General features: G+C 30.1%; 1 protein-coding gene across 2 annotated transcripts in view; it reads left to right on the forward strand.

Annotated features, from left to right (window-relative positions):
* The window catches only part of LOC118195297 (type I phosphatidylinositol 4,5-bisphosphate 4-phosphatase-A-like), a 42,869-nt gene that overhangs the window by 14,798 nt on the left and 10,903 nt on the right, over positions 1–17,168 (forward strand). For both annotated transcript variants that reach the window (XM_035366592.2, XM_085808161.1), the window contains exons 3-5: positions 3,014–3,192; positions 6,213–6,319; positions 7,938–8,043. In XM_035366592.2, coding sequence (XP_035222483.1) covers positions 3,014–3,192; positions 6,213–6,319; positions 7,938–8,043 — 392 coding nt within the window. The remainder of the gene's footprint in view (positions 1–3,013; positions 3,193–6,212; positions 6,320–7,937; positions 8,044–17,168) is intronic.

Below are 17,168 nucleotides of genomic sequence, written 5' to 3' on the forward strand. Positions count from 1 at the left end.
TTTCTTATTTTTCCATTTAAAAGTAAATTTTCATTTTAAGAAGTTATTTCATTTAACTTTTCATTATTTTACGAATTTTCTGAAAACTGTATGTTCTTAAGGAATTTCAGGATTTTATTTTTATTCCAGTTTCAGAGTGATATTTACTCAAAAACCATCATTATTAATTTTTGAATGCTTGAAAGTAGATGTTTTAATGTTAACTATGGGGAAAAAATCACATTTCATCAAAATAATAAGTGTTACCAATTCCTGCACTATAATACCTAGCATTTACAAGCTGTAATATCTCTATACAGGAGATTTTGAAGTGATATACAGTCATGTTTAAATTTATCTTTACACCCGCAAAAATAATGACATTCCATAAAATAGCCATTCAATGTAATCCATTTTTTCAGGGAATGTGTGAAAGACAAGACTAATTATAGCATTATCCAATCCAAAGTGATCAAATGGTTTCTGATATACAAATTGAGGTGTTATGTTATTTAACGGTGAATCAAGCTCTGTGTAAAGTGAATATCTGAGCAAATTTCTGCAATACAGCATTTGATTTCAGTGTAAGGACTCAGACTAGTTTGTTATGTGCCTAAAGTGCCATTTGGAATAATCTGCGAAGTGGTGAACTATCCATCATTTAGAAGTAGGTCAGGCAATCATGGAAGCAGTGACAGATTGAATATTTCAAGACCGTCTCTACATTGTGGAAATATTTTCAGAACTTTGGATTTCAAAATAATTTCAGTCTCTTGTAAAGAGGCCTGGACAATATCATAAATGAATAAAACTGTTTCTCAATATCAATATCTGGTAATAACTGTCTGTCTTAACAGGAAATCTACTGCTCATGAGTCAACTTCAAAGTTTACAGTGGAACTGATGTATCATGGCAAACTGTATACAGAAGAATTAATGAAAATGGCCTTTATGCCAAAAAGCCAAGGGTGTATGTTTCATTGATGAGTCGAAGTTTAGTTTGATTCTAAATGTGTTTATGTCTGGAGAGGGTCAGGAACATGAAATTTTTCTTTGAACAATATAGAACATGACTGAAACGCATGTGTGATAGTATGGGAAGGAATAATGATCAATGAACGTGCTTCCCTACACGTTTCTGTGAGCAGTTACATATATCAGAATGATATCTTAGAATCTTATGTACGACTTTACAGGGATGCATATGGATCTCACTTTTTATTTATGGACCATAATGCTCATCTGCATTGAGCAAACTTCATTGACAAATTCCTTGAAGTGAAAACATAGAGTGAACAGTAGCAGCAAAATTTCTTGATAGAGAACTTATGGGGCTACTTTGGAAAAGCAGTTACAAGGAGACATCCTACTACTAGAGATGTACATGCTCTAAAGACTGCATTTCTGAATGCGTGGAACTTAATTTCCCAGACTGTGGTTAATAATGTTATTGCCAGCACGAGAACACTTTGTGTATACAAGTCTGGAGAATTTACATTCCATATTAAATTGATAAGCCTTAATTTTTTTCAGAACTCTCATTGTAAATATTATTATCATTTTTGTTGTTTCGTTCTACAGTATAATATCATAGCTAATGTTCTTAAATTTTTTCCTTTGTATTTATGTGTTATAGTGTCATGTTTCATTCTACACAAATTCATAAAATTATGGTTAATAGTTCATTATGTTTCATAAGATATAATTTTTTTTTGATTGGATGCTTCAACTACAAATATTCAGGTTTATATTATCAACTTTCAAGTGTTTAACTGGGAGTGGAAATACCAGCAAGTTGTTCCCCCCCCCCATTTTTTTTTTTTTTTTTAATGCAAATGGACACATCAGTTTATCACATTTATAGTGAACAGCTCATTCTGGTTAAATGTGTATTGCATTTGATTTATTTTTTGCAGGCTGGAGACTTTATCTGTTAGATCTGACTTTGAATATTATGTATTCAATTTTATAGGGGAAGAGAGATGCATTCAACAAAGGATGTGACTATTGTTGGCTTTAACCATTTAGTCTAAGGCAATGTCAGTCCCCACAATTACTATAAAACTCCTTTCTCATTTTCAAAAATTAATAATTACTTTCAGCTTAAAAGCATTTAAAGGCATGTATATTAAAATACATGCAATAAAGCTGTGTGTAAGTGACAATAACTGAAGATTTGGAAATTGTGTATAATCATTCCAAACTATATTTTTAATCATTTTATCATAGTATGACGTTTCATATTATATATGATTTTTGCTCTTAATACAGGGGCCATGTTTCTTATGTGAATAGTCACTGTATTCAAAATAAAAATTTGTAATTCAGTAAAGTTTGAAAACTGTATTTTCTGATGAACTTTTATATCATATAATAGAATGAAGCTGCCCAGATGGTATATAGTGGTTAGGGAAGTCTACTGTGGTACTGAAGAGCTGGGTTTGAATCCCAGAGAAGACAACTGTCCGTCCCTTCATAGAAGGCAACAGTGGCCACCTATTAGGTGCTTCCATAATAAAATGGCCACCACTTCTGGCCTAAGGAGTGGCCAATGCTGAATAAAGGATATACCCGCCATTTGGATAAAATAAAAAATAAAATAATCATAAAATCAATGAAATGCCAAATTTAGTAAAATAAATGTTAAAATATAAATCAAGCAAACTCCATTGGTAATAGCCTGAGCATATTCTATTTAGATATAGCACAGCTTTAGTGATGATCATTTATTTCTTTACAATGACATCACTTGAACCATTCTTTTTAAGCACAGATTTTGATATCAACCCTTTGGTGGTTGTGAGATTAAGCAATTCTTTCTTTCAAATATGCAGGATATCTGTTAGTCACAATTATGTAATGTGAACTAGTTGTTTGTGCCCATTGCAGTGCATAAATGGGAGCTGAACTCGTTCATGACCATCAAAGGGTTAAATGGTGCATACAATTTATAGAACTATTCATTATGCTTTCCAATTGAATTGCTGATTAAATGCTTTTGAAAATTGAATAAAAAATGAATGATACTTTTTAGCTGAAGTTAAAAGAGCTCAAGTCTTTCCATACACCAGTGAAGACATTCCGACCATCTTAAAACGAACCCCTGGGCATTCATATGATGGAGTTAAATGCATGACATGTAAATATTACATTAATGTTCATGGAAAAGAAAAGAAAATTATAATCATGTGCCCAGCATGTAACGAAGCAACAGTATGTTTAAACATTATATGCTTTTTTTTGTAATTCAAATTATGTCATTAATAATAATTAATGTTTAAAAATCAATAGAAGAATGGCTTATATTTTAACAGCAGAGTTTTCTGTTTTATAAAGTTCTCAGTTATAAAGTAAAAGTAGTTTTGATTTATTATAATTATTATTATTATTTAAGAATAGAAAAAAAGTACTGTTGCTTTATTTTATTAAATATATTAAGTTGTCTGTTATCTAAGTTAAGAGACAATAATGCAAATAATTTACTAAAAATGTCATGTATCATTTACTTTATCAAAATTGGATTATAAGAGTATTGAAACTAAAATAAAAGGTACCAAATCACTATTTACTCTTAAATGTAAATTTAATTTAATTTACTCTTAAATATAAATTTAATTTAATTTACTCTTAAATAAAAGGTATACAAAGGATTTAGGAGTACTAGTTACTCTTAAATCCTTCACATCGCTATTTACTCTTAAATAAATCTGTTGAAATTAATAATAAATCGAAGCAAATTTTAATTTTAGTGCTTCACACTTATGATACACCACAATTTTAGCTATTATGCAGATGTTTTTTTAAACCTCATATAAATAATGCACTCCTAAATAACACATTTAGCAACAAAATAGATTCTTCACTTATCAAGAAGAATTAATTTTTATAAATTCTTTTTTAGAATTAACTATGCGGAGAAGTTTCGAGTATTTTTTAGAATATGTACTGTGCACTATTAGAATTATTTTGTAGAATACATACTTTACACTATTAGAATTTTTAAAATGACTAATTTTTCCGTAGTAAAACTATATTTCTTGATAATCATGGTTTTATTGGTACAAAATATGTAAAGAATAAACATGATCTCAAAATAATGTTTTTAGTCACTTACAGTGCAACACTTTATAAAGAAACCTGGGTCTGGGTGAGTTTAAAGATTATACACAAACAAAATTTTAAATGCTGCATTTCTATTATTAAGACATTTGTTGTGAATGTTTTTTTAAAAATGAGAAACGGGTACATTATTTCTATAAACAAAGAACTAAAATAGAATAACACACTTTAAAAATTTTCCTAATAACCGTATACTTTCTTTAAAAATATGATTTATTGTTATAAGAGACAAGACATTTAATTTAATGGTTGGCAATAGTGTCAGCTATGATATAATCAAATACATTGTTTTCTATATTCTGGTTTATGCACATGAATTCGTGTAAATAAGAACAAAAAAGAAGCATGAGTAGTACTATAATTGGCAGATATGTCTATCAATAGAAAACTGTTTGCTATGTGTTGTCATATAATTGTTTCAGTTAAATTTACAGAAAATTATTAAAATGAAAACTGTAAATTTCAGAGTAAATTAAGTACTAGTGTTATGAAAGACACATGCTTATATACTACATGTCAGGTAACTTACATAATGTGACTCTGATTACATATAGGCATGTACGTGCATATACACATGAAATGAAGTACACTTATTAATTTTTTTAATGTATTATATTTTATGCTTTTTAATTTTCATAATTTTTGACTGAAATGCATTAAAAATGTATTTGAAGTTTGCTATTAAAACACATGTACATAATTTTTTGTATACTATGTAAATACTCATTTTTTTTCCCTGCTGGAAGTTTAATTCTGGTCCCAATCCTAGTACCTATGTTATAACAAAGAGCTCTATAAGTGTTTTAGCCAACTGAGGAGCAAAAACGATAGAATATACCTTGCATTGCCAACAAAGTTAATTAATGAAATAATCTGAGATATTAAATAAATAAAATCAAAGTTTGACATCAACTATCAGGGCCAATAATGGTTTTATTACATCCATCACCAGGCAGAAAATTGCTATTGCAGATATGAAATGTGATATGTGTAAATGCAGAATAGTGAAAGAAGCACATGTATCAAAGGTAAAGCTAAATTTTACAGCTTTAGAAATATAATGAAATTCAGATTTCACTGTTTGTTTTATCTATTTATTTTTTTTAAGTCATTGCATCTTTCAAGGGTTGAAATGATCCAAGTATATCTTTTTTGGAAGACTTCATATACAAAAGAAAGCAAGTGTAATATCAGTCCAAGACTGAATTTGCCTAGATTTCAACAAAACTGTTATTAAATGGAAAGTTTAAACCTTTGGCTCCAAATGAAAATGGCTGAGTGCATTTTAAGTGATAATGATATGATCTTCCTTCTATGGCAGTGAATTATTATCATGTGTGAGTGCATATTGGTGAAACTCTCTTTGAACATCCTCAAAACTTCATTTCACTGTACTGGGTAAAATAATTTTCTATCAAAGGAAGGAGACAGTGTTATCTCTTGTGATGCAGTAATCCTTTTATTTTGAAAGTGATATTATTGAAAGGTTGGATTTTACTAGCTACTAAACTTCTTGTGGATAACAGAAATCTGAATGTCATTGAACTGGAATTTTATTGAAATAAAGGAAGGAATGTCCTGATTGCTCAAATATATATTTGAGGTGGAGAGGGTCAGAGACTGGGACATAGATTAAGCTAATTTGTTGTAGTTTTCATTATTTATAAATATGAATTTTGATAGCAGCCTAAACAAAAGCGAGTTCTGAAATTATAATGTAATAAGAATCAATATTTGATTGTTTGGAAAAGAGAGAATTAACAACATAATACCAGAGAAATACCTCCTAAAAATGTTATTTATGCAAATTAAACAAGTGAAACACATAGAAGTAAAGTACAAAAACATTTGGTTTGGAAATGTGGTTGCCAAAATGAGTTTTTGCAATTTTAAATATTACTTCTTCATATTATAATCTAGAAATTTTATGAAACTGAAATGTAGCCTTGACTTCTGATTATTTGCTAAATATCAGATAATTAATGTGATTGTAATATTTTATATTTACTCATTAAATGACTTATTTGAACATCCATTGATAATTATTGATAAAGTATTAATTTTCATTGCTTACAGTAGTTTATACTCTTTAATTAATGATTCTATGCTTTTAGCCAATTAGAAAGCCTCCTGGAGATAAAATGTTTGTGAGATGCGTTTGCAATTGCTTATTAGTGTGCAAAACTTCAGCTCGTACAATAATGTGCCCTAGACCTAACTGGTATGAATTTATTTGATTTAGAATTTAAAAAATTCCATAACTTTGTTTAACCCATTATTTTCATAATTAAAGTCAGTTCTGAATATTTCACAATCATTAGTGGCATAAGACACAATATTTGTATTTATGGCTAGCGAATTTAACTTGGGAACAAACAATGCCAGATAATATAATGATTAATATAGGCTCTCTAGGCTTGAGTTCACTTTACAGATAAGACATGCATGTTAGTGGCGGTATATTCTCTTTGCTGAAATTCCTTTTGACAGATTAGCAGTGGTGAAAGAGGAATGCAAAACTTCAAATTTCAGTCTTTCGAGTGGGTTCTCTTGATAAAAAATTTAATATGACAAATATTCACTGTAACTAATAATAGTTCTCTAACTAAATAATCCAATTCATGGATAACTTTTCATAAATTTCACAATTAAGTAAGTGCAATCAATATTACTGATAAGATAGCAGTAGTATGGAACATTATATAGAAAACTAAAAAATTAACCCTTTTAATGGCAAAATAAATTATATAATAAGTGAAAAAGCATTAATTTATTACAGAAATAACAATAATAATTAAAATATTTTCTACTACATATAACTGAAAATTATATTATTCTTCATTGTTCCTATTATATGATTTTGAAATGCAATAATGCTACCCTCATATAATTTTGTAGTCTCTAGTTCAAACTTACTTTTCCTATTACTCTTAACTGAATATCTTTTAATCTATGTTGAATATGAAGTAAAAAATGCAACATATATATAGGGCTTTATTTTTTAGTATTGCATAGTCTTCGATATATATTCAAAAACACTCTAGATATAGAACCAAACATTTTAACTTGAATCTGCACTTATATGTAATTATAGAAATCTTTATGTTGTGTCCCTCATTTTTTTTAATGTTGTGTCCCTATACGAAACCTTTGTATAGGTGCACAAAAAGCTATTTTTTTAATACTGCTGAAGTACATGTCTTAGGAAATACCTAGACAAATATTTTATGTGGTTAGATTTACACTTAGATATGAGCATATGACAGCCTATTAATTAATATTTCTCTCATGAAATATTGAGGTTCCTATGAATTCTGCTTAAAAAATGCTATCTTAATGCTTAAATAAATGAGTTTCTAACATTTAAGAAGTTTAAATAGATTTTTCTTATCCAATTAAATTTTTAAATGTATCTTTTTGCATAAAAAAATATTGCTTGTTGTCTGAAATAAAAATAAATTCACTTAATTTAATTTTATTAACTACACAGTTAATTTCATGAGAATAATAGATGTGGTTGAATAATAAAGAATAATGTGGTTGCTATTACTTAACCACGTACAATCATATGATTTAATTTAATGAGTACAACACAAATTACTTATAAAGTGTATATACTATCACTTTCTCCATCCAAATCATAATATTAAATTTAGTCCTTTTCGCCATCAGTTTTTTAATTTCCATTTCTAAACCATAGAGAATGCAATTGTATAACTGTAGAATTTTATGTGGGTATCTAATTTAAAAATAAATAAATAATTTTATTACAAAAACAAGATTGTGAATTAACAAAATAAACTGTTGTTAAGAAAACTATTTATTTTTTGTTGTTATAGTGCAACACTGATAGATATTGCTCAGAAGACAGGCAGAAGTGCAGCTATTTCAAATCCTGCAAATATTGTGTTCATTTCTTGTGCATTTTGCCATCATATATTTCAGGTACTAACTTTCTTCATATATTAGTTCTGTTACTTCACGTATTTTTTTCAATTTTACAGATATATTTTTTATTTGAAAACAACACAAACATCTTCAAGGTTTCAATAGCTATTTGATTGACCTTGAATTTTATACACATAAAAGTATATTCTAAAAAATTTCTATAATTTTATGCGTCACGTATAATTAATTAGTCAATGACTAAAATAGTGCAGTTGAATTTCCTCCCTAAATTTTGCCATATTGTAGTGAAGTAGCTAGTGAAACAAAACAGTTACTCAAGTAAGTAGGTTTTAGAGCTGCAGCTTACATTGGAAATACAAGCTAGTCATCAAGAAACCTGTTTTAAAAATCATTTTCCTTATTTTTCATTATACTATGCAACAAAGATTTTCCTAATGAACAAAAAAACATTATTTTCTACACCCTATATTATTAATACTTACTTATTGTTGAAAGATGGATACATTTAAAGCTTTTTAAATATGTTTTAAGAAATTGCCATTTAAATCATTAATTAAAGTTGATAGATTAGGTCTGAGAGAAATGTAATTAAAGATGATTTTTGTATGTATAGTTTCACCGAGGAAGAAAAACTGAAAGAATTGAATACAGATCAATGAAGATTAGCAACAGAATTGTTACTCAGATGTAATACTTGTGTTCCTTAAAATTTCAAAACTCTTTATATTTGACCAGTGTATATGTTATATACTCTTAAAAATACATTCAATTTTTAAATATATTTCTTATTAATTTATAGTAAATAAGTTACACAAATGCATTTTCCCACATGTTTATGCATTTTCCACATGTCCACACTCCATACCACATGTTTATGTAGTTCTTACAATCTGTTGCTTTCAGATTCTTTTAATACACTGCTGGCCATTAAAATTGCAACACCAGGAAGGAATGATCTGACGAACATCAAAATTACATGGAAGGAAGAAGTTGGGATATGCAAATGATTAGTATTTCAGCACATTTAGACTATGCAGTCGAGAGAAATGACATCTGAAGCACTGCATAAAAGAAATGTTGTGTAGTGGATTTCTCATTCAGAAAGTGCTTTGTACGGTTGGAGTTTGCTCAGAATAATGTATTATGCCTTGAATAAGAAGAGAAAATGCTTACAAGCAAGTTAGAGGCAGGATCGTTGCCTATCGAAAGTGTAGATTATCATTTCGTGATTTCACGGATCGCACTGGTCGACATCCAACCACTGTCATGCGAATACGGAATCGATGGCTTGTTGAGGGTTATATTGAATGACATGCAGGATCTCAATGCTCTCCCATGACTAACATCAGAGAGGACAGACATTTTGTGAGGTCAGCCCTGCAAAACCTTACAACCACATTGTAGACATTTAGTCAGGAAATGGGCATGTTTGCAGCATGCCCAGTATCAGCTCATAAGCTGCATCGACGTTTGCAGCAGCGTGGACTAACAGCAGAGTGGCCATTAATTTGGCTTGCCTTGACGATGCAGTATAGAAAGAGAACACGATTCTGGTGCACCAAACGACAAAGCTGGGTGCAGGAGTGATACAGTGTCACCTTTTCAAATGAGTCCCGGTTCTATGTGCAGTATTCTGATGGCCATATGTGTGTCTGGAGTGTCCAAGGACATACAAGCAAAGGACACATCCTTTGCTTGTATTCAATGTTAGCATAGGGGGCCCTGCACCTGGTGTGATGGTTTGGGCAGCTGCTGAGTACATGACATGCACATCTCTAGTTCGGATCGGCGGTAATTTGAACACAGGTACATTTCCGTCATCTTACGTCTAGTAGTTGTGCCTTATCTTGATGCCCCCAAAGGCCATGTTCCAACAAAATAATGCAAGACCACATGTTGCATGTCATGTTCTGACCTTCCTCAAGACACACGGTATTCGACTACTGCCCTAGCCTGCACGTTTCCAGATTTGTCACCCATTGAAAAACCTTGTCATGGGTTGCTGACAGGCTGGCCTGCCACTCCTTTCCAGCTAATATGGTTAATGAAGTGTGGCATAGACTTGAAGCAACATTGACTGATTTGCCCTTTTCTGTCATCCAAGCCTAGTTTGACTCTAAGCCTAATGGGGTAAGGGCCATTTTAGCTGCCAGGGGTGGCAGCTGTTTTAGCTAATTTTACACCCCTGTAAACCATCAAAATGCTTACAAATTTAATCATTTTGTCTTCATGCCATACTGTTTACGTGCAATAAATATCTTTTTTGTATTTGCTTTCCTTCATGATGTTGCAATTTTAATGGCCAGCAGTGTATTTCTGAATGTTGTTTGACATTAATGTGTATTTTACCACACTGCACAAGCATTGGCAGATATGAAATTTTCTTTGTAAGTTTCATAGATGACCCATTTTATTTTTGTAGCAGTCTTTTGTGGTTAAAACAAAAAAGATAGTATTATGGCACGGATGCATTTTATTGGTTTCTAATTTTATCTACAATTGAAGTTATGTTGTTACTTAAGAAGCCTCAAATAAATGATATGATTGTAAGTGTAAATATTGTGTAAAATTTATAAAGCTGTATTTTAAAGAAATGCCACTTCTTGGCTACTTCCATTTATTTGCAATCACTCAAAATTTTTAAAGCATTAATAAAACTACTGCAGATGTTATAAATAATCTTAGAATTCAAATGTTCATTAGGTTTTAATGGATATTAAATAATTTATTTGTTAAAAGAAAAAATATAATTCATGGAAATTAAATGGAGAATTTTGGGCATTTTACTAATAAATGAAAGAAAAAAGATATGACTCATGAAAAAAATGAAACTGTTATGTTTTAAGTGGGGGGGGGAATATCTGCAGAATGAAGAAAATTTTTTGAAAACTGTTCATAACAGAAGAGAAACTGCTGTTAATAATTCTTAAATAATTATATTTTTGAAGGGAAAAAACAAAGAATAAATATTAAGTGCACAAAAAGTATGAAAGCAGAGAAAGCAATTTTTATTTTATTGGCTTAAAATGATAATAACCCCTTCCCCCCAAAAGAAAGGAAATAGGGGGAAAAGTTCTATAAATTGTAGGGCTGAAATTAAATTTGTTTACTTTCAAGACTATCAAAGGTCGAAATTTTATTGAGAAGACTTTTGTTAAATTATAACTCATGTCATCAAAAAATATAAAGGCATCATCCTAAAATGAACTAGAACATTTTTCACAAAGCTAACTATCTTAAGAAAGTTAGCTAATCTATGCTTGACCATAATAAATAGCTTAACCTTGCAAATAAGAATGAAACAATATTTTTTTAATAATTTCCAAAACAATGCAGATAAATACCAGAAAGAACAGGACTGAACTTCCTAAATTTGATTTATCAGTTTGTGAAAGTTATACTTTAAAAAAAATCTATCTCATGACTTATCATACTTAAAAGAAGGCCTATATTATTATATTATTTCACTAGTCAAAGTCTAGAAACAACCTTTTATATCATAGTCCAATATAAGAATTAAAACTAAATGTTTGGCATGGGTAATGGGAAGACAGCAACATATGTTCAGTAATGCGAGTATCATTCATTGCCATCTTAAATCATGTTCGAAATTTTTTAATGGGAAATAGAGCATGTGGTACCTAAATTTAAAATAGAATTTTGTCAAGAACAATAACAGCGCAGTTAGCTTATTTTTTTATAACTTTACTCATATAGGTTTGGCTTGATTATTTGATTATGGCAAAACATAAGAGAGCTATCTGCCTAAGGGGACAGATGCTTTTGTGGAGAATATTCTAAGGGAAATGGCCCATCTTCCATTCATCTGGAATCAAATCTAGGTTGAACTATTAGTGTTCAATAACTTTACTGCTTGTAGGCACTGATTCATTTAGGAAATAAGGTGCTAGGAAGAAAAAATTGATTTTTATTTCTTCATTCCAAGTAACTGACTGTAATAGTAACCACCCAGAAATGAAATGTTAACCTTGTAAGTAGTGGAGAAAGCTTTGATATTATTGCTGATGACTATAAAAACCTTTACCCAAGCTAATATTTATGTAAACAAGTTACTTAATTTCAGAAACAGAAATAAAGATATTCAATAAAATAGGATTAGTGTGTGACAGGCACCATAGTGGATGCCTGAAACTGCAGCATGAAGGAATAGCCATTGTATCTATAGCTACGTTCAAAAATAGTCTTGACTACAACATATGCTTGGAAATGAGCATCAGATTTAACTATCCGTATAGGTTACATACCAACACCTAGCATCTCCGTAAGGTTTAATTATTAACAACATTAAGTGAAAAAGACTTCAAAACCAAAACTGTACATGAGGATAATTTTATAATATGAAGCTTCATCTCTCATGAAGATAATCTCATTTCATTCTTGGATATCAGTGGAATGGAGAAGTAACATACATTAACTAACTACATCAACTTCGTAAGTGATTATTATCTTAATGAATCAAAATATCAAAAATGCAACAGTAACTTCATGTTTTTGAGAAAATTTTAACATCATATAGCTTATGCTTCATTTCCCATTTAAAATTTCAAACAGAATGGTAGCCATGATGATAATATTCCTACACAATTTAGAGTGTTTTTACACTTATCATTATAACTCTAGTTCTTGTAAAAGTTCACAAAATAAAGATGGTTCCTCCAGAACTTTGACTTACCTTGTTCATGCTTTAGCTCATAATTTCTTCATGATTAAAATTATTATCAGATCATCTCATATTCTTAGAATTAATTAAAAATTGTTAATTAGTTGTCAATTATGCTAGACTTACCCTGGCCCTGCAAATGGGTACTCTATTTCTCTTTATGTTAATGTCCCATCTGAAAAAATATCTGTGAAATGTACTTTTATTATAATGAAATAAAAATATTAATTTCTTGCAGTGATTATTTTAAATTAGATCTTGAATCTTAATCTAAAGCTGGAAGACCAAACTATATACTAATAGTCTTGAAAAAATACTCAATGCATAATTATTATTGATGTAGTTAAGTAACAAATAGCTGAATGCATGATAAAATTTATAATGCCCATCATTAGACTTAATTGTTTTATGTATGCAAAATTTACTATTTTAATTCAGTAAATAAGTTACTACAATGTTTCTTTTTTGTATTTTATAGTCATTTTAAAATGAAATCAAGAAATGTTTGTTGATGAACATTTTGAAAGGATATATTACTATATACGAAGAGTTCTGGTCAAAAAAAAAAAAAAAGTATTCAATACAAAATAGTATTGAGTACTTTTTTTTAATACCTATTTTGTATTTGTTGACAAAATTAAATAACGAGTAACTGAATGTTCAATAAAATTTATAATGTACAGCATCCATTATTAACTATCTAAGTTTCAGCTATGCAAAATTAATTATTCTTATTCAGCAAATAAATTGCAAATGAGTTAATACAATGTTTCTTCTCAGAGTTTTGCATTCCTTTTAAAATGAAATTAAAATATGTTTGTTGATTTAACATTTATGAGTTATGACTTGGCAGGAAAAAGATATGAACACAGGCTTTAAATTTTTCTTGATAATAGCTATATAATTTCCATTCTATTTAGTACATTCATAGAACAATATTATTATTGCTAAAAAAGATATCAGCAATCCATTTATGCATATAATTTGGTAAATTATGTATGATAACATCATAACTTTTCATAAAAATATCTTACTTAAAAAATAATGCTATTTTCTGTCTAATATGTTATATATTCCTAAGTTTATAATAATATTATAAAGTTTAAAATTTATTTTTTAAAGCTTAAGAACTGTGAATACTTTAACTTCTGACTTACTGTGATACATATTTAAAAACATTGCATGCATTCTAGTTAAAAGTAAGAAATTATTTTGCATTTGAAATGTAAGTATATGTCATATAACAACCCTTAAAAGACTGAGTTACCTATGAATGCTGAAATATACCCCTTTTATAAACCACATATTTATTGACTGAAATGTATATTTTGCTTTTATTTTTTTTTCCTTGTTAATTCTGCTGGATTCTTATCTAATTTGAATCTGCTATGTATAATATTATACTGAAAACTGTAATTTTTACATAAAAAATATACTTTATTGACATAGTCCATAAATATCATAGCTGCTGACCTTTAAATTTTAAAAACTGAAAGATTTTTGTGAGAAAATGGAGGAAATCAGGAGGTTCTGGCATTGTGGCAACACCATTTGCAAGGAACTCCAAACTGACTTTAATTTACTTTATATGAACTATGTGTAATTCAGTTCTAATGTAAAATATATTAACATTTAATTATTAAAGATATAAAATAAGAAATTTAGAACTAATATTTCACAAAGACCAAAAATTGAAATTCATAATTAATAAATTTCAAATAATTGCAACAAAGAATTTAAAAATGTTAAAAGCCTAAACACTTTAAACAAATAAAACCCCATTTAAAAAAATCAATGAAATGTAAAGAAAAATGAACATAAACAGAAGAGGAATTCAATCAACTTCAATGCTACTTCATCAGTGGGGAGGAAATCAATTGAAATCTCTCTCCTACAAAAATCCCTGCTTTTCTGTATCCAGAATTAGCCGATGAACCATTTCAATGCATTTTAATTATAATAGTTCACCCGAAAATTATGGCCCTTCTCCAAAGCAAGAAAAAAAAATAATTTCTAATTAGAATAATTAGAAAAATCTTAAAAAAAAGAGAATACTATTTTATTAAAATTAAAATCAAAAGTGACAAAACAAAATACTTCAGTGAAGAATTTTAAATCAAAATGTTTACTTTTAAACAGATAATCCAATGAATAAAGATGTGAGTGAATTTATAAAACACTGTTGAAAAAAAACTAATTAGAATACACAAGAAGTAATTAAGAACCTCGAGCACTCTTATTAGACACCAGTCTCAACTATGAGATGCGAAACAGAAGTGATATACAGGTTTGCCATTTTGGTTTCATTGGCGAAACTACAAAACCTTGGTGAGAAAGTAATCGCTTAAAAGGCTAAAATCTTGTATGAAATATGTAATTTTGAAACCACAAGAAAAACTTTTAAAGAAAATTTATTTACATTTTTTAGTAAAAAAAAAAAAACTGCATATTAATTGAATGAAATTTAAGTAAAATCTGACTCTTGTTACACAAAAATGGGAAAAAACTATATTATTTAGTGTAAAACTTTAATTAAAATTTAAAATCTATTAATCCTGAAAAAAGACTCAAAAAGTTGTGCAAAAAGTAATTAAATAGTTTTAATAATTGTTTTGTAGAGATGTATGTTTATACACTGACTACCAATAAGTATTTGGACACCTGTGATAGAACAGAAAAACTAACTTTATTCAAAATCAATAGTTGGTAGAGCCTCCATGAGAGGTAATTACAGCGTGGACCCTCCGGGGCATACTTTCCACAAGTCTTTGTATGACAGCTAGTGGTATTTTCTTCCAATCGGCTTGGAGAAGACATAGAAGTTCCTTCACCGATTTTGCACGGGTAGTGTACCCCTGAATTCGGCGAAGCAACTCGTCCCAAAGGTTCTCGATAGGGTTCAGGTCTGGACTCTGGGCAGGCCAGTCCATTCGATGAACTCCATTGGCACCATACCAACCCTTGGTTAATGTCGAAACATGACAACTGGCATTGTCATCCTGAAAGTAACAGGGGTCCAACCCGTAAAACTGCCACAACGTAGGAAGCACATTGTCATCCAAAATAGTACAGTAGGCATCGGAGTTGAGCTTACCATGAATGGGGACCAAGGGTCCCAGCCCATACCAGGAGAAACACCCACAGACCATAATTCCACCTCTGCCGAACTTGACTGTTGGCACAATGCATTCTGGCAGGAGACGTTCTCCAGGTAAACGCCAGACCCAGACCCTGCCATCCGAGCAGTAAATGTTGAACCTTGATTCGTCACTCCAAAGAACCCGTTGATCTACGATCCAATTTTGATGTGCTTTGCACCACATTAACCGAGCAGCGCGGTTGGACTTTTGGTCAAAGGCTTATGGGCAGCAGCACGACCATGAAAACCAAGCAGATGTGCTTCCTTACGGATGGTATTCATTGAAACAATACTTCCGGATGCCTGTTGAAACTCCTCGCGGATGACGGCCATCGGTTGCATGCGGTTCTTCTGAATTCCTCTGGACAGCACTCGTCAGTCTTTATCTCCCAGTTTCGTTGGTCTGCCGACTAGGGGCACATTCCAACAATCACCGCTCACCTTCCACTTCTTAATTACATAGGCCACTGTCGATTTTGGGTACTTCAGCTCGCTAGATATGTCCCTTAAGGATCGGCCACATTTGTGATACCCGATAATTTTACCTTTCTCGAAATCAAAGAGCTTCGAACTGCGAGGCATCTTGCATGCGACTAAAGCCGATGCTGTTTCCTACACAATATATACTGGCGGAGTTCATGACGTACCTTAGGGCCGCAGATATCGTCATTTGCATAGGTGTCCAAATACTTATTGGTAGTCAGTGTATTTGGTTTTCAAAGGATTTGCTTTGTAATTAACATTTGCTTTGTAATTAACTCTGCATAATGAATAAAAGCTTTTATTTATCAAAGTAATTTTAAATATGAGGAAAATAATAATAATAATCAATGTGCATAGCATTTCTATTGATAAACTTAGCTTAACTTTAAAACCATATATTGGAGTAAACATATTAAATACAATACAATGATTAAACATCAGTTGAATCTTCATATAAAAATTTACAATTGTCTATAGTATATTAAAACAACTCAGATGAAATGAAATTGAACAAGAAAAATTTAATTAGATCAATAAAATGCAATAAGAAAAAATACAATTCATATGAAATAAAATTTAGTAAGAAGATTTTTTCTGAAAATCATTAGCTATTGGGGACTGGAATTTGCCTAATTTTAGTTTCATTTCTTCAATCAATTTCATTTATTGCTGGGAAACATTTTTCTTAGTAAAGGCTAAAAATTAAAAACTGCTGATTTACCAAGAGACTGGGAGATGTGATGAAAAACCGAGATTCTTCCAGTAAAACTGGGGCAGTTGTAGCTATGAAACACATAATAAAAATGCATACTTTGTATTTTATTTTTATTGAATGCAATATAGAATATTACTTTTTCA

The sequence above is a fragment of the Stegodyphus dumicola genome, chromosome 1 (genome assembly GCF_044657685.1).
Source record: "Stegodyphus dumicola isolate Sdum_Otavi_A_Nest chromosome 1, ASM4465768v1".
NCBI classification, from domain to species: domain Eukaryota; kingdom Metazoa; phylum Arthropoda; class Arachnida; order Araneae; family Eresidae; genus Stegodyphus; species Stegodyphus dumicola.